Genomic DNA, 26,450 nt, shown 5'->3' on the forward strand with positions numbered 1-26,450 from the left:
TTAAAAAATTAGACAAATATAGTAACAAATTATATTTCCATGAGGTGACTATAATTGTTTAACTGACTTATGGTTATTACTTATTTACTGTAGTGCAAGATCCATGTTAAACCACTAAAAAAGTGTTCACTGCCTCTCCAATGACACTGATCACATTGTACAAGAGGTAGGTTCAAAATGGTATATTCACATGGTCATTTTAACCTCTTGGAAATATTTGAATCATCTAAAAAAAATCCAAACATTTCATTTTTTTCTTTCCCATAATTAGCCTTGGGTTTTGATGTTTATTTTCACCTGACCTCATAGACTATATTGTGCCTGTAGGCTATGGAGTATTTTAAAGTCATAGACATGGCATCACAACTATATGCAACAAGTTAGATAAACCAATAATCCTTTTCCTGTCTGATGTTTTGCATGCTCATGTGAATAGATTATTGAAACAGACCGGGATGGTTGAATGCTCAATCTCTGGTACATGTTGTACTAGCTCATTTAAGCATGGGCATCATTATAAGTGCTAAGATTAGGAAGTGCAAAGTTGTGTTGATTCAAACAACCATTTCACATCAATTATTGAAAAAACATGCACATGGTCACCTGATGGGCTCAGAACCAAATAACTTATGGAAAGTGAATAATGTGAGTTGCAAATTTAGAATTGTGCATAGTTGTTCTAAATGCCTTCACATCTCTACCCTTCCAATGCCCCACTGCACATCCATTGTCAATCATTTTTAAAAAAAGTCAGGGAACATGCTTTCCCCCCACATTTTTAATTTGTATGTGGAAAATTGGTATGCAGCACTTCTAAGACGTACTGTTGCCTCCTTCAAATACACAGCTGCAAATCAATCCGGCTGGAATAAAGTAATGGAGAATTTATATAACCTGCTGTTCAGCACTGCCTGTGGGCCCAGTGGAAATGATGCGCTGCAAGATGGGGGTTCTGATTCCTACAGTTAGAAGCGCTACTTCGTTGAATCACTTTTGCTTCTGTGTCAAAGAACACAAGTGAAAAGCTGAACCATAACTGAGAGAGTAGTGCAACTTCTCCGACATGCTGCAGTCTCTCAAAATATTTTAAAAGTGCAGGAAAGGCTCCTGAGGTCTTGACCAATATATACTTCTCAAGCAATACATGAAGCAAGTTGCCACATCATTTACCTCTTTGCTGTTCATCAGAGTAGCATATATTGGCTGTTGGATTTCCTTATAATTACACTTCCAATGATTACACTTAAGAAATTTTTGCCTATAAAATACTTCTGGCTGTCCTGAGGATGTGGAAGGTGCTATATAAATGCAAGTTTACTCTTGCTTGGTTACCCTGTCCAGCAGGGTATCTGCTTGTTGTGACCAGACATTACATCCTGGGTGTGTTCGTTTCCAACATTTTCAGGACGTGAAAGAGTTTTATGTGCTTATTAAGGCTGGATGGGTGGTGGTGTCCTCTGGCTATCAGATGCTGGAACACAAGTTTTCCCATTGTTTCCGTGAATACTTGTGAAAAGTTGGAACATTAGCTATGTAGGTCTGAGTGGTCATTGCTATACTACAAACATAGATGAATTGATGGAATGGTTTAATAACTTCTAAAACAGTTAAATGAAAATGTGTTCTGAAGTGCAGAAGATACAAAAATTGCCATAGGCCAAAATGATAGACTGCTTCACTGAGGTGTTCCTAACATCAACAAAATGACACTAAAAACTGGCATTATATCACCACCTACAGGAAAGCTAGTGTGCTTCCAATTAAACCTGTTGGACTATAACATGGTGTTGTGTGATTTTTAACTTTGTACACCCCAGACCAACACCGGCATCTCCAAATCATAAATACAGGAAAAATAGGTAATACAGGTAAACTTAATGGAAAATCTCGTTAAGATCTTTTAATATATTTTCAATGTGTTAAGAAAAAGAACACTATAACCTATTCAACATTTTTAAGTTGCGTTAGATATTGGCTTAAACTCTACGAAGTGTCTATTTATATGTAAATCTGATAGGGCCTAAACTCACACATTAGAAAATGAAGTGCTGAAGGCAGCCAGCATACATAGAGTCATAATCCAGCAAGTAATCAATATCTTTAGGATGGATTGGAGAAAGATTTTTTAAATGTGTAAACATTGCACATAAACAATTTTTAGTAAAACCAGTATACTTACTTCAGCCTCTGGAATTCTGCAAAGGCTTCATCAAAAACTTTAAAGAAGAGAGACGTTAGTTGGATAAATATGTAGCAAACTAGTTCACTAACTATGTTGTAACAAAAGCCATTGCAATTCCTGGTGGATACAAAACTTTGTATGATTTTCATTTCTATTGATGAAAATGTGCTTGTCAATCTGCAATGTCAATGTAACACTCTGGCACCAAATCATAGGTCTACCCTAATATGTTTACTTTATTAATGCTGCTACTGTCAAATTTCATTTGTCTTCACAGATCCTACCTCTGATTTAATAACTGAAAGAAAATAGTTTAGTGATGTTCCATAACGCTGCACTAATTCATCATGAAATTATCATATCAACGTCATGCCTACATGACCAAAAGATCAGGGGAAAGCTGAAATAATTAGACAGAGGTACTTCAATTTAAGCACTTCCCTGAAAAAAAAACACTATTCTCATTGAAAGCTATATCTTTATACAGCTGATTATAGAGCAAAGACATTAAAACAAGATATTTATGTATTTTAAGCAGCAGAAAGCCAGATGTCACAGAAAAATCTGTGAGTAATATAATCAACAAAATGGGGTGGGGGGAGGCAGGCTCAAATAACCGAATTGCCTCCTCTTAGTTCTGATGCTCCTCATCTTGCTGGATATGCTGATAAGCCTCACAAACAAAGGAATTTGAAACATATGGCACAGTATGTAGTGTGTGAGAAGCAACAAATAGTTATATCTTAACAGAGGTTTACACTTGGCATTAATTATGGTGGTTTACTGTGCTAGTCATAAACAACTAAACCTCCCTTAATAAAATGTTTAAAAATGCCATTTCCACACATTTTAAACAACATTTAATTTTTTTTCTGAATGCACAATGTTAGTTTTAACACATTCTGTGGGTGGGATTGCTAAATGATAACCCAGATGACATAAATATGAAACAAGTAGTGTTCAAAGCTCCGCAGTTATTAATGTTAATATTGAATGTTCTTACTTAATTTGCATGGCAATTAGAAGCTTCCTGAGCAGACCTCAATCCCAACTATAAAGACTTGTCCTGTATCTATTTGATAATTACATGCTTCATGTTCATAATCTCCAAATGTGAAATGTCCACCAGAAATACATTGAGATTGATTACAAAACATTTTCCTTCAAAACTTTGCAAACATCAGGAAGAGGAAACATTCCTTTTAACAACAGAACTCAAGTCAAAAAAGCTATGTTGGGTGTGGCAGTAAGCACCTTACTCCCAGTTATTCATCTCAACTACCATCACATCATCGTTCAGATATTAAGGTGATACATGGTACAGACACCTGCCATTAATGTGCAAAGATTCCTGAATCTGATATATGAGGAATATTCTACAATTACAGACGAGTCGACATTTATTCAAGACCTGCTGCCCAAAGTCCTCCCCTTAAACTGCTGCGTTGGCATAATCTCACGATGGACCAATAGGAACACTTTATTACAATATTAAAATAACTATGCTGGAAGTTGATCTGTTTTTCTTACCTGTCCCTGATAGTTCAACTGATTTTTTGTGTCCGGCTTTTCCATCAAAGAGTTCAAGAGTGTATTGGCCTTTATCCTTTTCAGTGGGTTCATTAATCTGCAGCCAGAGCTGCTCTCCTGTAACACCACTCTTTACCCTGTCTGTGGATGCAAGCTTTGTGTCTCTGGAGAAAGACAACAGGCATTTTAAAACTATCTAAACTTTAGGATGTGATTCATTTCCAACTGTCTCACATCTAATAAAATGAGTTCCAATAACAAGCACAAAGCTTCCTACCTCTATATCCTTTCTCTGTAAAACTAAGTACTGTTACAATAAAGGGCTAGGTTTTATGAGTTTCATTTCCAGGGAGTGAGTTGGACATGGAAGTCAGCACCTCCAGTTTACTTTACTCCCAATTTTCTAGTGCCAAATATATAGAAGAAAGTTCTCTCTTACTTGTGATACCAGATGATCTTCAAATCGTCCAGGTAGTAAGTAACAAAAGAGTAGATTCTGATACCATGCTCTGTACTCTGTACCTTCAGATCTGTTGCAGTCTGAGCTGTAATGTTAGCAGAACCATTCAGTTCCAATACCCAATTAGTAATCACTAGAAAGTGTTGAAGATATAGTGCAAGGCTTTCTGTTCAGAATACTCACCAGCTGCACGGCAAACTTCACTTATCACATCACCGAAAGCTGAAACATTAAGGTTAAACAAGCTTGATAAAGCTGATTTTGTGGCTACAATGACATTGTGTCTTACAGTTAAAGTTACAGTTACCCTTAATTTCATGATTTTCCTGCTTCACATTTTGCTTCTTGATAATAATTCTCTCCTCTCTACCACTTCTCTGCATACCATTCAATGTCTAAATGTTAATTAGCTCATCAGGGCATTTCCAGTGTGAAGCAGCATTCATAAATGCCACCAGTTCAAAAGTATTAGGCTGCTGGTAAGAAATTTGGGAGGCATGGTGGCTCAGTGGTTTGCACTACTGCCTCAAAGTGCCAGGAACCTGGGTTTGATTCCCACCTCGGGTGACTGTCTGTGTTGAGTTTCTCCCTGTGTCTGTGTGGGTTTCCTCCGGGTGCTCCGCTTTCCTCCTACAGTCCAAAGATGTGCAGGTTAGGTGAATTGGCCATGCTAGGGAGGCGCAGTAGTAGTTTGGCGCACTGACCTTTACACCGCTGAGGCCAAACGCCAGCTCGCAGATACCTCCTCCTACCGTCCCCTTGACCATGACCCCACCCCCCACCACCAAACCATCATCTCCCAGACCATCCATAACCTCATCACCTCAGGGGACCTCCCATCCACCGCCTCCAACCTCATAGTCCCACAACCCCGCACCGCCCGTTTCTACCTCCTGCCCAAAATCCACAAACCTGACTGCCCCGGACGACCCATCGTCTCAGCCTGCTCCTGCCCAACCGAACTCATCTCGGCATACCTCAACACGGTCCTGTCCCCATTAGTCCAAGAACTCCCCACCTACGTTCGTGACACCACCCACGCCCTCCACCTCCTCCAGGATTTCCGCTTCCCCGGTCCCCAACGCCTCATCTTCACCATGGACATCCAGTCCCTGTACACCTCCATCCCCCATCACGAAGGACTCAAAGCACTCAGCTTCTTCCTTTCCCGCCGTACCACCCAGTACCCTTCCACCGACACCCTCCTTCGACTGACCGAACTGGTCCTCACCCTGAAAAACTTTTCTTTCCAATCCTCCCACTTTCTCCAAACAAAAGGAGTAGCCATGGGCACCCGCATGGGCCGCAGCTATGCCTGCCTCTTCGTAGGGTATGTGGAACAATCCATCTTCCGCAACTACACTGGCCCCACCCCCCATCTTTTTCTTCGCTACATTGATGACTGTATCGGCGCTACCTCGTGCTCCCACGAGGAGGTTGAACAGTTCATCCACTACACTAACACCTTCCACCCCGACCTCAAATTCACCTGGACAGTCTCGGACTCCTCCCTCCCCTTCCTAGACCTTTCTGTTTCTATCTCAGGTGACCGAATCAACACGGACATCTACTACAAACCAACCGACTCCCACAGCTACCTGGACTACACCTCCTCCCATCCTGCCCCCTGTAAAAACGCCATCCCATTCTCCCAATTCCTTCGTCTCCGCCGCATCTGCTCCCAGGAGGACCAGTTCAAAATACGTACAACACAGATGGCCTCCTTCTTCAAGGACCGCAATTTCCCCCCCCGACGTGGTCGACGGTGCCCTCCACCGCATCTCCTCCACTTCCCGCTCCTCCGCCCTTGAGCCCCGCCCCTCCAACCGCCACCAGGACAGAACCCCACTGGTCCTCACCTACCACCCCACCAATCTCCATGTACAGCGCATCATCCGCCGTCACTTCCGCCACCTCCAAACAGACCCCAGCACCAAGGATATATTTCCCTCCCCTCCCCTATCAGCTTTCCGTAGAGACCACTCCCTCCGCGACTCCCTTGTCAGATCCACACCCCCCACCGACCCAACCTCCACTCCCGGCACCTTCCCTTGCAACCGCAGGAGGTGCAACACTTGCGCCCACACCTCCCCCCTCACTTCTCTCCAAGGCCCCAAAGGAAACTTCCATATCCGCCACAGATTCACCTGCACCTCCACCCACATCATCTACTGCATCCGCTGCAGCCGGTGTGGCCTCCTCTATATTGGGGAAACAGGCTGCCTACTTGCGGAGCGATTCAGAGAGCACCTCTGGGCCACCCGGACGAACCAACCCAACCACCCTGTAGCACAGCATTTCAACTCCCCCTCCCACTCCACCGAGGATATGCAGGTCATTGGACTCATCCACCGCCAAACCACAACAACCCGACGGTCGGAGGAGGAGCGTCTTATCTTCCGACTGGGAACCCTCCAACCGCAGGGGATGAACTTGGACTTCACCAGTTTCTTCATCCCCCCTCCCCCCACCTTGTCTCAGCCGGATCCCTCCAGCCCGGCACCGCCTTCCTGACCTGCAGTCTTCTTCTTGACCTCTCCGCCTCCATCCTACTCCGACCTATCACCCTCACCTTGACCTCTTTCCACCTATCACATTTCCAACGCCCCTCCTCCAAGTCCCTCCTCCCTACCTTTTATCTTCTCCTGCTGAACACTCTCTGCTCATTCCTGAAGGGCCTGTGCCCGAAACGTCGAATCTCCTGTTCCCTGGATGCTGCCTGACCTGCTGTGCTGTTCCAGCAATAAAGTTTCAACTTTGATCTCCAGCATCTGCAGACCTCACTTTCTCCTCCATGCTAAATTGCCCATAGTGTTAGGTACAGAGGTAAATGTAGGGGAATGAGTCTGGGTGCGTTGCTTTTCAGAGAGTTGGTGTGGACTTGTTGGGCCAAAAGGCTTGTTTCCATACTGTAGGGAATCTAATCTAAAATTTGTATTTGTTTTAATGACTATCTTTCAATTGCACATTTCTGTAAACATCAGGCCATTTGCCCCTTTTTCTCAGCCCCTTGGTCTCTGGAAGAGGTAAAATTGCCATAGTCTTACCAGACCAGAAGACTGCTCTATTTAAAAAAAGGATGGCTTAGTCTGAGGGTCAGCATGCCTCAGGTGAGGGGGGAATCTTTCGATGTGACCTCAGCTGGTGTGGGAGTTCAACCCATGCTGTTGGCATCACTTTGCATTATAAACCAGCCACCTAGCCAACTGAGATTGTGATGCCAGTTGTATGGGTTCACTTCTTGCACTGGCTGAAGTTATGTGAATGACTGTCCTTCTCAATTTCTCCTCTCTTTCAAGGCGTGGTGACCCTCGGGTTAAACCATTACCAGTTGTCTCTCTCTAACAGTCCATAAGACAATAGCCACTTTACCTTAGACCTACAAAGCAATGTGGTGAAGGATACAAAGAGGGCCAATCTTTGCACACATTTAAAAACACTCATTTACAAAAATGCACGGCATAGGAATATAAGTGAAACCCCATTTAATGCCCACTACCCACACTCAATTAAAATCAATTGGGATACGAGTGACAGATTCCTTTCTCTCTTGAAATAAAGTTTATATACACAGCCACTATTTAAAACTAATTAAATCAATGATCTCTATATTCTGTACTATGCATTACATTGCTAGACACTCTTCTTGGTCTTGTAACAATTTTTTCATATATGCATTTCTTTCACAACACAACACCATCAGTTGATATGGATTGAATTTAATTTTAGGAATTCTTTTCTCTGTAGCATTTGATTTCAACCAGCAATGTCAATTCATAACCTTTTCCAGCCAGACGTTTTCTAGAGTCTACATTATCCCACAAGAAATGGCGGTCTACATTTCAATCAGTGGTATATAAACTTCAGTATGTCCATTTTACATAAAGTCTCTTTAAATATTCAATACATTTGAAATGCATCTCCACTGCCTCCACAAGAACCCAGTTTTAACAGCCAGAATGCAGCTAACAACCTTTTTTTAATTTGCTTCCCATGCTAAAGTTTCGTATTTTCCATCCTCACCCATCAGTAATATTATAAACCTGTTGCAGTGGAATATACATCAGGGGACCCGCAAGTGAGCATTGCCAAAAAAGTCCACTCTCGTATTCTGTGGATTACTTAAGAATGCAACCTTAAGAATACCTTTATCTGGATTTATTTTCTTAATGTTTTAATTGCCCCATTAATATTCTGTAGAAATTTTGTGGTGCAGTTGTAGTGATTGTAACGAACTCACCTGGATGGGCCTCATAGAATATGAGTTCCCTGATTGGAGTCTGTTAATTTTGTCCAATCAGGGAGCCCTGGCTGACAGACATAAATAAGAATGTCAGAGGTTCTGTTCACCCAGAGAGTTAGCTCTTACAGAGAGAAGCCAGACCACTATGCACATATAAATAAAAGGTGACTTGGTGACGTGTTGCCAGCCTCTTTGGAGTTATTTCAGCACCTGTTGTGTTGGGTTTCTGTGTCTGCGCCAGAAGCTCCAGATTCTAGTCCTATTTCAAGACATGATTGGTAAGGAAGATGTATTCTTAATGCAGCTATTGAGTATCAATCTGCAAAATCCTCTAACCTACACCAATGGCAGGCAGGAAGAGCAGGAGAGATTCCTTGTTGGCCAACTGGTGGAAAATAATTGGAATCTCTGACATCAGAATCTATAACTCCATGGCAACAAGCTGCACATAAAACTATATATTGCTACAGCAACCAGGACTTCAGGGATGGGTTTTTTGGCTTAGTTGGCTGAATGGCTGATGTGGCTTGATTGATCCAAACAGCACGAGTTTTGATCCACATGCCGGTTGGGATGGATTCAGGACCTGTCTCCTCACCCTACCAGCAGTGGAGATCATAGCACTCTGAGTCAGGCCTGCCTTCAGATGGGAAGCACAAAAAGAAAATAAAGACATTCTTATTTTAGTTTATTTTATTGCAGTTCTTAAATCCAAATGATTACAGCTAGCATCTGGTCCAGTCTGAGTGATAATTTTGTACAATTACCTTGAATATGAATTACATGCTCCAACTAGGATTATTGCCATAAAGTTATTCCATACTTAATTTGCTTAATATCTAATATATATAAAAGCCTGACTCCCAAATGTAAATTCTACATCAACCTTAATAACACATTTCCCAAATTCTGCAATACAACCTGACAGTGAATTATTAATACCAAGATTATTGAAAGTTTTCATTTTCCTCTATGGTACCAATAATACATTGAACTATCTGGATTTAATATAATGAAACCAACTTACAGGAAATCACATTTCACCAAAACAAAAACAAGGTTGTGACCTAGGCGACAGTCATGTTTATTTAGATTCCATAGTTTTCCTTCTGCACCGACTGCCCCTTCAGGCAGTTTCAGGTACAATTCTTTCTGAAACGTATTGCGCTGCAGAAATGTGGCTTTTATGTTGATTGGTCTCCTCTCCAGTGAATGTGGTCACAGATACTCAAAAATATTTTTAATGTTTCTTGTAATAGTTGTGGGCGGCACGGTGGCACAGTGGTTAGCACTGCTGCCTCACAGCGCCAGAGACCCAGGTTCAATTCCCGCCTCAGCGACTGACTGTGTGGAGTTTGCACGTTCTCTCCGTGTCTGCGTGGGTTTCCTCCGGGTGCTCCGGTTTCCTCCCACAGTCCAAAGATGTGCAGGTCAGGTGAATTGGCCATGCTAAATTGCCCGTAGTGTTAGGTAAGGGGTAAATGTAGGGGTATGGGTGGGTTGCGCTTCGGCGGGGCGGTGTGGACTTGTTGGGCCGAAGGGCCTGTTTCCACACTGTAAGTAATCTAATCTGTGTTGCCCAGTAACACTCCAAACAACTAGCAATTAATCTAGCTTTTACATTGTAAGCTCCATAAACAAGAATGTTTTTCAGTACAAATCCACATTTGTGAAAGGTTAACCTTTTTCTGATACCTCAAAACAAACAACAAGCTCTGCCTAACTGTCTAACTCTCCTTTTATGCTTCTTTTAATAGTTGATCCTCAAGTTTATTGATAGTTATCAAAATCTCTTGAGCATGAAAACTTCAGCTTGTGGTTCTTTTGTGAGACTGTTTTGTATCCTTCATTTCATTGTCTAACTAATAAAACTTCAGCCTCTAATTCCACTTGTGTATCCACAGGATCATGAACCATGATCACTCTCTTGTATTACTGGAAACTCTTTCTTCAGTTCCTGATCAATTTCTGACACAAGTATTACTTCCAGACTTTAAATCACTTTCCAAAATTGTTATGCCACTTGAATAGTTAAACTCCCCTGAAATGTATGTCACCGAATTATCAGCTCTGGGCGATTGCTCTGTGAATATGACAGCTCTGTTATGTGGCTTAACCCTGACATTGCCACTATCTAACTCTTGGTCTATTATATTCTGTTCCTCAGATCACTCATTATCAAACAAAATGAATACTTGTAGCATAAAATATACAATTACTTCTATCAGTTGCTCAGAGTATGAGATTTTGTTATTAATTCTTATTAATTATGACAACCGAACCTTAACAGTTTAATTGCCATATTTGAGAAATATTGTATTTCCACCATGGTTGATTATCTTACCAGGGCCTATCCTTTCCATAATATTCTCCCTGTTGTAGTAAAAAGGTAAAGCAACCATGGTTTTACCAGACTATAGGATTGCTCTAATGACTGGTGGTCATTTAATCTGATGGTCACTATGCTTCAGGCAAAATGAAAGGTTGAGAACGTCCATCCTTCTTGGTAACCTCAGTCGGTACACAAATTGAACCCATGCTGTTGGCATCACCATGTATTACAAATCAGCTATCCAACCAATTGAGCAAAGTACTATTGCAATGCATAAAATCTTTGGAATTAAATTCTGTCTCCGTTGTATAAAGTGCCTCACTGTTCTCAAATTTTCTGCAAAATCTCAATCTTGATGAATGCTCATTTCCCTGAATGTTAAGCATTTAAATGTACAGAAAAAGAAATGGACATCATTATAGTACCTTCCAGAGCAGGGGACTATTGAACAGAACAGAAGATAATTTAGGATTTTCCTTATATTGACAGGGACTACATTGTTCAACCATGTGGAATGGACTTCTTCAATGAATTACCCATGCATGAGGAATTATTAACTTGCAGTCTCATTGATTGGTATAGTTTTATGTAGCATTCCATTGATCACCACAAAATTCCTTTGCTGACAGGATGTCCAGCTGCAGTATTCATGTCAATGATGCTTCTATTTCCACAAGTCTCTGAATCTGTCATTGACAAATTCCCCTTCATCTTCAATCATAAGGTGTGCTGCTGTACTTTCTCTGCTCTTTTGCACTTGTCAATTATTTTGTTCTGAACTTGCATTATTATAGAAGAAATAGATCTGCGCACCAGGTTGATAAAACATAGCATCAAGATATTTTTGCCATTATTCCATACCTTTAGACCCATGCCAACTAACTTGTGAAATTCACATGCCGATGAAAAGCTTATGATAAGACATAGTGAAATCCTTTGATAATATTTGCAGATTTCATTATTTTCTCCTATTAGTAGACTCTTCAGTCCAACCAGATTATGTCAACCATAATCCCAAAAGATTAGTGGTGCTGGAAGAGCACAGCAGTTCAGGCAGCATCCGAGGTGCAGCAAAATTGACGTTTCGGGCAAAAGCCCTTCATCAGGAATAATGAAGGGCTTTTGCCCGAAACGTCGATATTGCTGCTCCTCGGATGCTGCCTGAATTGCTGTGCTCTTCCAGCACCACCAATCCAAAATCTGGTTTCCAGCATCTGCAGTCATTGTTTTTACCTATAATCCCAAAGGAACCTAGTTCATCCGCTTGGCACATATTCTCCAAACATTTCTTATTCATTAACTTATCTAAATACCTTATAAACATTCTAACTTTGTCCATATCTACAACTTCCTCTGGAAGTTCATTCCACGCATGAACCATTCTCTGTGCCCCTCATGTCTTTTTAAAATCTTTTTCCTTTCTACTTAAAATTTTGTCTTGAAATCCCCCACCCTGGAGAAAAGACACCTGCCATTCACCTTATCTATGCCCCTCATGATTTTATAAACTTCTATAAGGTCACCTCTGAACTTCCTATACTCCAGTGAAAAAGGTCCCAGCTTATTCAGCCTTTCCTTATAACTCAAACCCTCCATTCCTGGCAACAGTTTAGTAAATAGTCAAGAGCAATACCCTATAACAGGGAGACCAGAACTGGACACAGGACTCCTGAAGAAGCCTCACCAAAGTACAATCTCAACATAATGACCCAGCTCTTATACTGAGCAATGCAGGCAAGCATGATAAATGCTTTCTTAACCACCCAATCTATATGTGATGCAAATTTCAAAGAATTATGTATTTGAACTCCTAGGTCTCTCTGTTCTACAGCACTACCCAAAGCCCAACTTTTAATTGTATAAGTCTTGCCTTTGTTTGTTTTACCAAAATGCAATACCTTGCATACATCCAAATTAAACTCCGTCTGACACTCTTCAGCTCATTGACCCAATTGATACCTTTAATTCTTGATACCCAACCTCATTCCTTGTCTAATATTATATCAGGAACCTGATGATTTTGTTAAGGGGATTCATTAAAGTCTTGAATGAACAATCTGCAAATCAGCTGACTGCTTGTTTTTAATCATCCCGGTATGTTGATGCCTGTGTCTGTAATCTGGACAGTTTTGAAATTCACAGTTCTCTTCTTTGTGTCAAAGTGGAATGCCTCATTTATTTCATGGAGGAAATGTCTGTTTCCCCAGGATTTTGTTTTAAGGCAGTCAACATTTGATCAAACATTCTTCTCTTCTCTTAATACCAGCTAGAACATGTTTACTGTCCAAATAAAACATCTCAGCAAAATCTAATCAATTAAACATTAGCAACAATCTCCAAATAGAATTTTGTCAATTTGTTATATAATCTGTTAAAATCCATGACTACTCTTTTGTAGAATGACCAATTTTTAAAAAAAAATTATCGAATTATGCCAGGCCCCCTTTAACAAATATTTTGTAAATTTCTTCCAAATAGAAGGCCCAGATTTCCATCACTATCCAACTGGCAAACATCCATTTCACAAAATGCTTTACTTCTGATTATACTGCTTGTGGAAAGACTTGTACCTTGCTTTCTCTTTGAGAGTATCACAATCCATGTCAACATAACCAGTTTATTCAGTCACGGGTCATATGATTCAAACACAGAGAATGTTAAACAGCAATCTTATCCCAATAATTTCAAACTGCTTTTCTGACATTTTCCCTGAAGGTTACTAATTTTCTGAGAGAAAAGAGAGCTTATTTTACAAAGTTTATCATTAGCACCCAACCCCTGCTACCATTCCATACTGCAGAAAGCCAGTTAGTCCAGGTTGGAACTGAAATCAACTTTGACACACTTTGATACCTTTATTTACATATACGCACCATTGATCTAATTGTGGTTTTCTCTTATGTTATCATAAGGTGTTGGTTATTTTTATTCTTCTAAAATACTTGGAAGTTGACTAACAACAAACTATGTACACTAGTAGGACCTCTCAAACTTACATGTATTGTCTACATTATACATTGAATCCCTACAATGTAGAAGCAGGCCATTCAGCCCATCAAGTACACATTGGCCCTCCAAAGAACATCCCAACCAGACTCACCCCCTACTCTATCATTCATTTACCATGGCCAATCCACCTTAGCCACACACCTTTGGACTGTGGGAAGAACCCACATAGATATGGGAAGAAAGTACAAACTTCAAACAGACTGTCGCATGGGGGGAGAATTAAGTCCAGATCACTGGCACTGTGAGGCAGCTGTGCTAACCACTGAGCCACTGTGCCACTATTTATGTAGTTGACTGGCTAACTGACTGACCAGCAGATTGGCTTACAAGTGACTGAAAACATCCAACTAATAGGCTGACTGAATGGAGAGAGAATAAGATGGAGACTGTTTCTATTCAAGTATCATGTCATGATGTTTTCTGGCTGTTTTAAAGGTATTGCTTCTTTCTGAAACCTGTGCAGTAGTAGAACAACAACCATCACAGTTTCAATCTGTTCCCATTTATAGGAGCTCATGTGAATCCCCAGTTAATGCCCATTACCAGCACACTATTAAATACAACTAAAATAAAAATAATAAAATGGAACTCTTGTGATACAGTGGTAGTGTCCCTATCCCTAGACCAGGAAGCTCAGATTCAAGTCCCTCCTGCTCCAGAGGTGTATAATAACATCCCTGAATAGGTTCATTAGAAAATATCTTTTTGTCGTGCTGTGGAGTCACTGGACCTTGCAAATATTTGTCATGAGCGATGGCACACACACATATATAGTTATTTGAAAAATCATTTTTGTGGTTTTGGTTGCACTTCAGCTGAATGCTCCTGATCTTTGGGCACTTGGTCAGGAGGGCTGTGGGCAGATTGGAAGACCTCCCCATGGGTCTGCTTCATGAGCCTAGCCTGATTGGCTATAAACAGGTCCAGGCAGTGGGCTGTGCACAGGGTCATCTCTGCTAACTATCTGCCCCTTTTCCTCAGTTATGTTTGTGCCTGGGTGTCCTTGGAGAGGAAGCACGCAGTGTCCATCAATGCTCTCAATGCCTGTTGAATTAGAGGGAGGTGGACACCATAGGGGATATAATGCTTTATCTCCCCTTCCAACATCATTTTGATTAGACCCCTTCCCTTTCTCCCTACTTCTTCTTCACTTTTGATGGTTTGCACTACCCTTAACAGGCTTTGTATGCAAATATTTAATTGGCCACATGGGTGATTACTGGTGGTAGTTAAAAGAACAAAAAAAAGTCTTGGTGATTTTGATCATGAGAAAGTCGCTCAGTTGTGCGTGATAGCAATTCTGAATAAAGAAAAAACATAATCTAACTGAAGGAGCTCTTGTGGCACATTGGTAATATCATTGCCTCTGAATAAGGAGGCCTGGGTTCAAATACTACCTCTGCTAACAACTCTGAACAGGTTGTCCAGAAAATACCTACAAATAACAACTCCCTGTCTATGGCATGTCCCCCAGCCACCACTGAAAAATGAGCACATGGTTATAATGTTGCACATGATTGTACTATTTTATCCACAATCTAAATTACTCACAGTGATTGAAAAGGGTTAAATGCTGGCCTCCAATCTACTCAATTGTACTGATACTAATATCAATAAATTTGATCCATTTGTCTTTTTACTTTAGGCTGTGTTTTAATGGACCTTTCAAAGGTTTGTTGAAGAAATTTGTCCAATATTCAGATACATTAATAGTCTCTGCCAAACTTACCTTTTTCAAGCAGTCGGAGCGTACTTGAATCTCTTCCCCTGTCATCCTTCAGCACAATTTCATAAACACCAGCGTCCTTCTTTGAAAACTGTTGGTATATTTTAAGTTAGAATATTAGAACAATAGTGTCCGTTTGCGCAAATCATAATTACATTCAACTCTCAGAAGCATTTGCAATTATAGATATGTTTGCTGACCTTCTATGTTCCCACATGAACAAGTATACTGCTCATACTGGATCTCTCTGTGCCCTTTTCATTGCAATGACTTTTCTGAGAAAGTTTATATGAAACATTCCCATAGAACCGCGTTTGTTGCAAAATATGCCCAGTGACATTTTGTTGTGCAACAAATTACTATGCTGATATTTTAGCACACATATTTTGATTTGTCTGCCATGTAAGAGTCTCAGACTCCCTCTGATAATTACCACTTTCTGTTTTCTCCACACCACATCCAGCTGCAGCCTAAACACTGATCAGTTGATTAAATGGCTACAGTGTGATGCAGAATAATGCCAATAGCATGGATTTGCTGGTGTTTATGGAAACTTGCTTTCTGACCTTGTCCCATGCTTAATGTTGATTGGTGTTCCTCAAACTATATAACCAATCATCTCTCGCTTATAGAGGCAGAAACCTGTAGAAACTTGGGACTAGGCTATTCAGCTCTTTGAGCATGAATCACCATCCAATGAGATCATGGTTGATTTTGTTGATGTCTCAGCTTTACTTTCCTGTCTATCCTCACTCCAAAAATCCTTGACTTGCTTGTCTATCTAACATTGCCTTGAATACATACAAATATCCAGTCTCCACGACTTACAAAGGAAGAGAATTCCACATACTTAATAACCTCTAACATAGAAAATAATCTCCACCTTCAATCTATGTCACCAAGTTTGAGTCTCCCAAGCAAGAGAAAACATCTTCCTGACTTCCAACCTATCAAGGCACCTCAGGATCTTATAGTTTTGAAAATCACCTCTGATTCTTTGAAACTCCCAATGGATACAGGTCTAACCCGTTCATCTTTCTTCATGAGATAAACCCTTCATCCCAGGAATGAGCCATATAAACCTTGTCTAAACTGCTTCAAACAGAATTATATTTTCTTTCAGTAAAGGGGTCAAAATTGTACACAGTACTCAATACACAGTTTTAACAAGGCACTGTACAGCTGCAGTAAAACTTCCCTACTTTTACATTCCATTTTGCCTTGCAATGTTCCATTTGCCTTCCTAATGATTTGCTTCGCCTGTATTCCAACTTTTTTGTCAGTTCCCAGGGCATCAACTAAGATTTGCCATCCCTTTCCATTTCATTGGTATACAGTACTGCTTTTCTATTTTCCTAAGTGGACCAGTTCATGTTTTCATGAAGTTCCATTTGCAAACTTTTTGCCCACTCAGTTTACTTATCGTTATCTCTTTACAGATACTCTTGGTCCTCTTGACAATTGATGTGCTTACCTATCTTGGGGTCATTGGCCCATATCCTTTATGGACTATGGCTCATTGTGAATCTGATTTCACTGTTACTATTATTCATAATCGGTTACAAGGAGGTAAAAAAATTCTTGAACACCTGCTAATCTTTTCCTTCCGCACGGTGAGAAAGACTTAACCCACAAGTGGCATGCTTATTAATGATGCAGTTAACGCCACTAATGTAATGACATGGAAACTGTGGTGGCATATCAATCATGGCAAAAATGTACCAGTTGTATTGCATAGTACATCATATCTTTGCTTCCTCAATAAGTTAAAATACATGTGGGATAATTTGATTGCAATATTTAGAGAGTGGGGCCACTGTTTGTGCTGTCTGCAAACTAAGTTTGAAGATAGTCAGATTTGGTTTGGAATCGATTGTGCACATTTCCATTTCAATTTTAACTCTATGTCCTCGCACTTCAAGTCCACCAGGGTGTGGTAACCCTATAGCTTCAGGGTAGAAATCTTTCCATCACTTGCAATATGAGCAGCTCTGAGTGAAGTATTATAAATGGCTGAAATCTGGGGGAAGAAACCAAACCATTTTTTTTATTCATTCATGGGATGAGCTCATCGCTGACTAGACCAGAATTTATTGCCCATCCCTAATTGCCCAGAGGGCAGTTAAGAGTCAACCACATTGCTATGTGGTCTGGAGCCACATGTAGGCCAGACCAGGAAAGTTGGGTTTCCTCCCTGAAAGACATGAGTGAACCAGGTGGGTTTTTCCTAAAAGAAAATCAACAATGGATTCACAGTTATTGTTAGAGTCTTAATTCCAGATTATTGTTGAATTCAAATTTCACCATCTGCCCTAGCAGGGTTTGAACCTGAATCCTCAGAACATGACCTGGGTCTCTGGAATCAGCAGTCTCGCGATAATACCACGAGGCTATCATCTCCATGCTTTTGGGAGCTTTATCAGTATTCATGGCCAGTTAGCAGTTCACTCCCAGGTGTCACTATTCAAGGTGTGAGAGAGGTGAAGAATAAGAAGCACATCAAAGCATCTTAAATAGTTATTGCTAATATGGTGGAGGGATTATTAAATGCTTTCAGGGGTCTCCCAAGCCTGGACACTTCCTTAGGTACAACTTCTAGCTATCCATTGATAAGAACACAGATAAGCCAGAAGCTACTATAAATTAAAGAGTTTTAAGAAATCCCAACAGGTCCACTTCTGTCCCTTTGGCATCATAACCTTGTGAGGTGGGTTTTAGATCACAGCTGCTCTTCTGCATGGAGGCCCAATATTCCACGTCTGGTCCAATTTTTACATGATGCTGAGGTTTTCTAGCCATCTTTATTGCTATGTTGCACACCACACGTGAGTTTTCATCTCTTATTGATAGAGTTTTCTCTTCCAAATTTGGTTAAACTAAAGGAGAGTTTTTTTTTGTTTTGACTGAAGCGTTCAGCTTCAATTTCTGCTACAAACAGACAAAGCCTCAGTGATTAAATAAACATTATCTCTGTACCTGTTGAACCAGCAAAGTACACACTCCATCCTTGAAGTCATGTTTCTCATCAAACATTATCTCTCTATCATCCTTGTACCAGATGATTGAGGTCTCTTTTTTAATGTTAGCCACCTAAGTAGAAAGAAAGAAAAATTACATTCGGGGTTGGTTTGATTCATCCCTTATTCTAAATTTTTCAAAAAACGTTGCATTTGGCTTCTCTGTTTGTTAGCGTTCTCTTACCAAATTTGGAACCAAACCATTTTCTCATGATTAATCCTCGATACTGACCCATATTGATTTATGTTTGTATTAGTATTAGTAAGTCTCTAATTTCATACTGTGTTCCAGTTCTCTAAACATAAGTTCGCTTGTAAACTGTGTAAATCCCTGAAAGGCTGACATTACATGATTTGTTTTGGTGAATTTCCATTACAGTTTCCTTTTTCAGACTCCCTAATACATCTACAGGCCTAATTTTCGTAAGCTGTAAATTCACGTGTCCTTAACCTGACAGAGGATTCACTCATTTTCAGAAGCCAGATGACATTGCTTTTTTTGCCTGGTCTCTGACATCTCCGGGGGTGGGTACACATGATGTGCAGAGGTTGAGTGATACTGTTGGGTCAAAGAGAGAAAAGTTCTGTACAGGTGCCTTTTCAATGCAGTTCCTGGAGTTGGGGAGGAAAAAAAAAGTACATTGGCCCCAGAACTGCCAGAACCCTCTTTCCCAGGACCTGAAACCTGTACCTTCTGCCCTGGACTTGATCCTATTGATGCCATCAGACTGATATCCCCCTCTCTCCCTGGGCCCTGAAACCCACTCCACCAACTCCAGACCTAACTCCTGTTTCCTCTACCACATAACGCATTGGCTACTGGACCTGACACCATCTACCAATGTTGGTGCCAACAATACTTACCCCATCCCCATCACTCCCTCCAGAAATCTGACAAGATCTTGCCTCACACTATGGGACCAGACAAATCCCCTACCACACAGGACCCAATAGCACGCTTTTTCTCCAGAACTGATATCTCCCAACCACCTTGGTTGTCCCTTCGGCACTTTCCTGGCCCGCTTCCCACTTGTCACCCTACTTACCTGGAATCCTACTTACCTGGCACCATACTCATCGGGCACCCCATCACCATACCCTCTAGGCACCCAAATCTCACACTTCTATCTTATGAATTTGGCCTATCACGGGAGCTGTTAAGGAGTTTATCTGTGATGCTGGACATTTAAACCACAGAATAAAGCATCTAGTGCTGTAGAAAGGGGTATGTGGTCTGACTTCCTGTGACTAGCCTGTACTATAAGGGACCTATCAGATTTAAGGTATGCTCTGCATTTATTAAGGAGCCCTGATGAGAATCTCATGTCTGGAATACAGAGTTTTCTTAACATAAAAAAAGCTGTGACACAAACTGACTATGATTGCCAGTCCTTGGAAAAATAGGCCCATGCCTTTCTTGTTGAATACCTATTTTTTCTTTGAGCTGGAAGAATACTTGTTCTGAAGGTATTCTGTAGCTGAGCTCCATGGTTCAATAAAATTTCAAGTCAAGTTTCAATCTGGGATCTGACACATCCTGCATTAACATCAACTGGGATTTTAATACCATCCACAGGGAAACAAATCCCCTTTCTGTCCTGGAACGTCTTCAGGAGAATCGCTAGGGAGGCACTGCTAAAGTACTTATTTTTACATGGTCTTCGAAAGCCCTATGGGTGTGTGGGATTGATGACCAGGGTTGATTAATGCTCTTAGATTTCTGACAGAGCAATTCAGTGTGGATGCCTTTAAAATATGACTCCAGGATATTGGAACGCAGAAAGTCAGCGGGCTTCTGAACTTGCAGCTCAGAAACTTTAGTGTTTTACATGTGTAGCATATGTAATGAGCTGAGAATGTAATCATGTGGGAAAACCAGACATACTCCCAAGTGGAACACCTTTACACCAGTCCCATATTTAGTCTTTAAAACAGAAAATTCCACCCAAGATCTGGCCCTGTTATTGTCTCTTTCTACCAGAGTAAAATGATAGTATTCGCTGACAATGAAATCCAACATTTCCTCTAATGTGCCAATGAAGTCTTTAGATGATTAAAGAAATAAATATTTGGGGACCAGGATCTCAAACCTCAGACTGAGTCAATAGTTTACCAAGCAAGAGTGAAGCCCACACTCTCAGAATCAGAGAGTCATAGAGAAGTACAGCACAGAAATAGACTCATCAGTCCAACTCGCCCATGCCAACTGGATATCCTAAACTAATCTAGTCCCATTTGCCAACACTTGGCCCATGACCCTCGAAACCCTTCCTATTCATATATCCATCCCGATCTCTTTTAAATGTTGTAATTGTACCAGCGTCCATCACTTCCTCTGGCTGCTTATTCCAATCATGCACCATCCTCTATGTGAAAAAGCTGCCCCTTTGGTCTGTTTTATATCTTTCCCACCTTAAACCTATGCCCTCTAGTTCTGGACTCCTCCACCCCTGGGAAAGATCTTGTCTATTTATCCTATCCATGCCCCTCATGATTTTATAAATCTCTATAAGGTCACCCCTCAGCCTCTGTCGCTCCAGGGAAAACAGCCCTATCCTATTCAGCCTCTCCCAATAGCTCAAATCCTCCAACCCTGGCAACATCCTTGTAAATCTTTTCTGAACCTGTTGTGGAAGAATCACTCAAGATTCTGTAAAATAAATTACCAGGAGATGAAGAAAATCCTTTATGAAATTAAACTTTAATCTGCAAAATCAAAGCTGCGACAGCCAGAAAAATGTCTTCCCCATCTGCCCCCTATCCTTTGTCTCACTGCAGTATATGCAGTTGTTGTTCCCGTGTTTATTGGATAACATTAGCATAACCAATCATACTGGCTTGCTTTGTCTTTCTAAACTAATCATCATCTACCACATTGGTTCCCTACATTACACTTAAACTATCACAGTACACTACCACTATCTGTTACGAGAGCCCTGTAATATGATCCCGGGCAAGCATTACAACACTAAGTTAACTACATAATTGCCAGAGTAACTTCCATAACCCTTTCAAGTTTCACAACATCCTTCCAATAGGAGGGAGACAAGAATTGCCCGCAATATTCCAAAAGTGGCCTCAACCAATGTCCTGTGCAGCTACAACATGACTTCTTAACTCCTGTATTCAATGCTCTGACCAATAAAGGAAAGCATACCAAACACCTTCTTCACCATCATATCTGTCTGTGACTCTACTTTCAAGGATACTTGAACCTGCACTCCAAGTGTCTTTGTTCAGCAACAGTCTCCAGGACCTTACCAGTAAGTGTATAAGTCCTGCCCTGATTTGCCTTTCCAAAATGCAGCACCTCACATTTATCTAAATAAAACTCCATCTGCCAATCCTCGGCCCGTTGGCTCATCTGATCAACATCCCGTTGTACTCTGAGGTAATTAGATTAGATTAGATTACTTACAGTGTAGAAACAGGCCCTTCGGCCCAACAAGTCCACACCACCCCGCCAAAGCGCAACCCACCCATACCCCCACATTTACCCCTTACCTAACACTATGGGCAATTTAACATGGCCAATTCACCTGACCTGCACATCTTTGGACTGTGGGAGGAAACCGGAGCACCCGGAGGAAACCCACGCAGACACGGGGAGAATGTGCAAACTCCACAGAGTCGGTCGCCTGAGGCGGGAATTGAACCCGGGTCTCTGGCGCTGTGAGGCAGCAGTGCTAACCACTGTGCCACCGTGCCGCTCAGTTCTTCTTCACTGTCCACTACATTCCAATTTTTATGTCTTATGTCAAACTTACTAACTATACTTCCTATGTTCATATCCAAATCATTTATATAAATGATGAACGGCAGTGGACTCAGCACTGATCCTTGTGGCACACCACTGGTCACAGGCCTCCAGTCAGAAAATCCAACCCTCCAACACCATCATCTGTCTTCTACCAATTTTGGATCCAAATAACTAGTTCTCTCTAAATTCCATGTGATCTAACCTTGCTAACCAGTCTACCATGAGGAACCTTATCAAATGCCTTACTGAAGTCCATATAGATCATGTCCACTCCTCTGCATCATAAATCCTCTTTGTTACTTCTTCAAAAAGCTCAATTAGTGAGTCATGACTTCCCATGCACAAAGCAATATGATTATTTCTAAACAGTCCTTGCCTTTCCAAATACATGTAAATCCTATCTCTCAGGATTCCCTCCAACAACTTGCCCACCATCAATGTCAGGTTCACCAGTCTATAGTTCCCTGGCTTTTCCTTACCACCGTTCTTAAATAGTGCCACCATGTTAGCTAACCTCCAGTCTTTCAGCATCTCATTTTTGACTATCGATGATACAAATATCTCAGCAAGGGGCCTTCTGATTTGGAGATTTTGACAGTCGACCGCAAGTTCCTCAGAGTACTGGAAAAGAACCACCATTGGTACCTGTAACAAGATCCTCTAAAACCAGGTTCAAGAATGTTGTGTTTTCCTAATTCAACATGCCTAGCACTGAGGCACTAATTATTCTAAACTAGCTCTGCTATGTGAGACTTATCACTTGTGTATCTGGCATCAGCAACAATTATGCATTTGGAACTTGGTGTTGGCAGGACACTCCTAGGAGAGCAGTAGAAAGACTTTGGAGATCTTCTCAAAGCATCTATGAAGCAATCAAATATTTCTGCTGTCCCTTGGGATACTCTGACTTGTGATCACCAAATGGAGAACATTCACTCAGTAAGGCACTGAACACATCTAGAGACATGGTCGAGAATGCACTGAGCAAAATTAAAGCCTCAAGAAAAACCATTAAATAACTAATTTGTGCCCTTAAAGCACATAGCGGCACGTGCAAGACATGGTGTAGACTTAACATGTCAGAATCATGGAATCAGAGTGGAAGCAAATGAAACTGCAACCTGTTATTTGTTAATTGTTAATCTAAGATTGATAGATTTTTGATGATCAAGGTATAAAAGGATATGGGACAAATGGTTGCAGATCATTCATAATGATACTGAATGGTGGAATAGGCTTGAAGGTTGAAATGCCCATTCCTAATTTTTTAAAATCAATTAGCTGCAAACCAGTGAGAATGATTTCAAACAGCTGGAGGATGCATGTACATTATTGCCCATCATCATGATTATGCTGAGGAGTTCAAAGTTCAGGTAGATGAATCCAAGGAAGAGACTGGTTTGCCCTCACAGCTGAATGCCCAAGATATAATGTATCCCCATGATTGACTAAAATTAAATCTCAGGTGTCCTAGTGTACATGATGCATCAAAACCTTGCACACTCACTCAGTGGAATCCAATGCTGCGCCATACAAATCACACATTGAAAGCCTTTGTGGCAGATTAATCAACAGGTTTAAATTTCATGTACTCCAGGGAGCTGTGGGGATTAACAGATATTTCCCTTAGCCATGAGAAATTTGATCTAATGATAACTATGAATGCAAACAAACAGTATTAAAAATACCAAAGCTGCTTGAAGCCTTTTAAACTCTTTCAGTGTTATGCACTCCATGTTACCCCATGCTTTGAAGCATACATTTTTGTTTTGGCACTATCACTGACATTAACATGCAATTGCAAGCTTTGAGTCAAGTTGCTTAACCAAACACTGACCCTATCCCTGGGATTGTACCTCACTCATTTTTGTTAGGTGCACTCCCAGAGTTTAACCTTTCATTTTGAAATTTACTTTGGGAGGATGGGTGAGTGCTGATGTGGGAAAATATTGCTGCTGCAGCATAGGAACTTACAGTAACTTAAAAAGGAACATGTGTGAAAATAATGGATTAAATCATCCATAGTGGGGTGTAGTGAATGGCTCCACTTAAGTCACTGATAAGCCTCCAGGTTTGAGGAAGCTCTGATGCTAATCTCCCCTGCAAGAATTGCTGCATGATTCCTCTTGACAATGGAATGGGATGGCCAGAACTACTGAGATTTGGATTGTATAAATTGTATTTACCCTGGTCTTTTGACTGACTCAATTAGTGCCTTTTACTAGCTGGTATAAAGCCTGCTGAGGATAATAACTGTAAGGAGATTAACTGCTGTGTTAAAGCCTCCAGCACCATGACAATGTGTAACCCTCTCCCCACCATGTTCACTCCCCTGTCAACTTTGCTCCATCCATCAGACAATGCTCTGACAATGTTCACCACCTCACTCCCCACAATGTTCACACCCCTTTCAACAACGCTCCCCTTCCACTGTCAATGCTCACCTCCTTCCCAGTAATGTTTACCCCATCCCTGGCCCCGGTTCAGCACCCCCAGTGAGGTTCACAATATATCTTTTGTCCAGCAACGTTCACTTTCTCTCCCAGTAGTGCGCACCCTTCCACTCCAACCATAGCTCAGCACCCTGACAGTGTTAACTCCCCAAACCCTAATTAGATCATCAGTATTATAGAGAAAAATAATAGCTAAGTTTAGCACCAGAGTTTGGCAGAGTATATTTATGGTTTTGAAGTTGACAATAGAGGAAATTGTTTATGATCTAAAAGATCTTCAGGGAACTGAAGAATTGCCGTAATGGCACCATTTTTTAGATGGAATATAGCATCACTCTGGTTAACTACAGGACAGTTAGCTTAACTATGGTACAGGAATTTTTAAAGTCTTTAAATAAGAATAAAATTACATGTATTTAGAAAAAGAGAAACTTGTTGGAAGATCAATGCAGAATTTAAAAAAGGGGCGGACAAATCTCAACGGGGCAATTTTTGTGGCAATAATATGGGGGATAGATGGGGGAACATTGTGGAATTAGTACTTTATCACCTTATATTGCATTTATTATCATTTTTGGGTTATTCACACTGCATACTATATAAGTAATACCAGCTTCCAAAGAGAAAATATGATAATATGACCTTATGGCTGCATAATTTAAATGTGCCAAACCATATTTGGTTGGACACATCTGCCATCACTTGTGGCAGGAAATGTATTTGGCACAGAAATTGGTAGGGTTCCTGCAAAGATGAACTCCCACACAATTTTCAGTCCCAATAAATAGGGAAAATCCTTATCTAGAGTGTCCAACGTTTTTGAAATAACTCCACAGAGGCCAGCATTCTGTCACCAAGTCACCCACTATTTACACTTGGAGAGTCCTTGACACCGATTGAGCTCCCACAGAGCCATCTCTCAGAGTGAACAGGATATCTGACACTCTTGTCCTTGTCTGTCAGCCAGGGTTCCCTGATTAGACCAGATTAACAGCCCCAATCAGGGAACTCATATTCTTAGATGTCCTCTTAGTTGACCTTGTTACAATCACTACAGTTTTGAACACTCTTCAATAGAAATTTAAGAGCAAATTTCTTTTCAGACCACAACCCAATCAGCTCAGGATATCCAGGTTCCTTCCAAAACTTAAACAGAAGTTATTTTTAGAACAATATTCTATTGCCACAAAATTTCTTGCAAGAATTGTTTCTTTTACCTTGCATTTCAGAAGTACACTGCAGTCATTATTAACTTCCCATTTGAGATACTCAACAAAATGAGGACCTGTTTGCATAGAAAATATAAGAATACAAATGGATATGCTGAAAACAGGAAAAATATACACAATTCAAATTTTAGCACACAATTTTTATAAATATGGAATTCATTTATAAAAATGAATTAAAGAGAAAACCCTTTAATGATTGCATTAATATTATTTTTTGCTCATATATGATGTAATGCATAAAAAACAATGATGTTAGATCAATTATTTTCACAGAAAGCCATATTTTACCAGATGTGAAGGGCAGAGCTAAAAGTCTGAATTTTAACTCAGGTTGTTGGGCGTGAAAGTAGAGGCCAAGAAAAACAGGAAACTATGCTGAGCTGAGCTTCACCTCTGTCGGTTCATTTAGGTTCTCACATGAATTTATATCTGGTCAACTATCAGCACAAGAATGTTGAGAGCAGGAGGATGCTGCCAGATACTGAAGGAATGTAACTTGGCACTCTGCT

The 26,450-nt window shown here is 40.8% G+C and overlaps 1 protein-coding gene across 6 annotated transcripts in view; it reads right to left on the minus strand.

Annotated features, from left to right (window-relative positions):
- The window catches only part of myom1b (myomesin 1b), a 165,032-nt gene that overhangs the window by 34,500 nt on the left and 104,082 nt on the right, over window positions 1-26,450 (minus strand). For all 6 annotated transcript variants that reach the window (XM_043688207.2, XM_043688209.2, XM_043688211.2 and 3 more), the window contains 7 exons: window positions 25,930-25,997; window positions 18,459-18,572; window positions 15,486-15,573; window positions 4,356-4,394; window positions 4,152-4,257; window positions 3,713-3,876; window positions 2,180-2,216 (listed from right to left, as the gene is read on the minus strand). In XM_043688207.2, the coding sequence (XP_043544142.2) occupies window positions 2,180-2,216; window positions 3,713-3,876; window positions 4,152-4,257; window positions 4,356-4,394; window positions 15,486-15,573; window positions 18,459-18,572; window positions 25,930-25,997 (616 nt within the window). The remainder of the gene's footprint in view (window positions 1-2,179; window positions 2,217-3,712; window positions 3,877-4,151; window positions 4,258-4,355; window positions 4,395-15,485; window positions 15,574-18,458; window positions 18,573-25,929; window positions 25,998-26,450) is intronic.

The sequence above is a fragment of the Chiloscyllium plagiosum genome, unplaced genomic scaffold (genome assembly GCF_037043375.1).
Source record: "Chiloscyllium plagiosum isolate Xiang-an unplaced genomic scaffold, Cpla_swu_hap1 HiC_scaffold_4, whole genome shotgun sequence".
In the NCBI taxonomy this organism is placed as follows: domain Eukaryota; kingdom Metazoa; phylum Chordata; class Chondrichthyes; order Orectolobiformes; family Hemiscylliidae; genus Chiloscyllium; species Chiloscyllium plagiosum.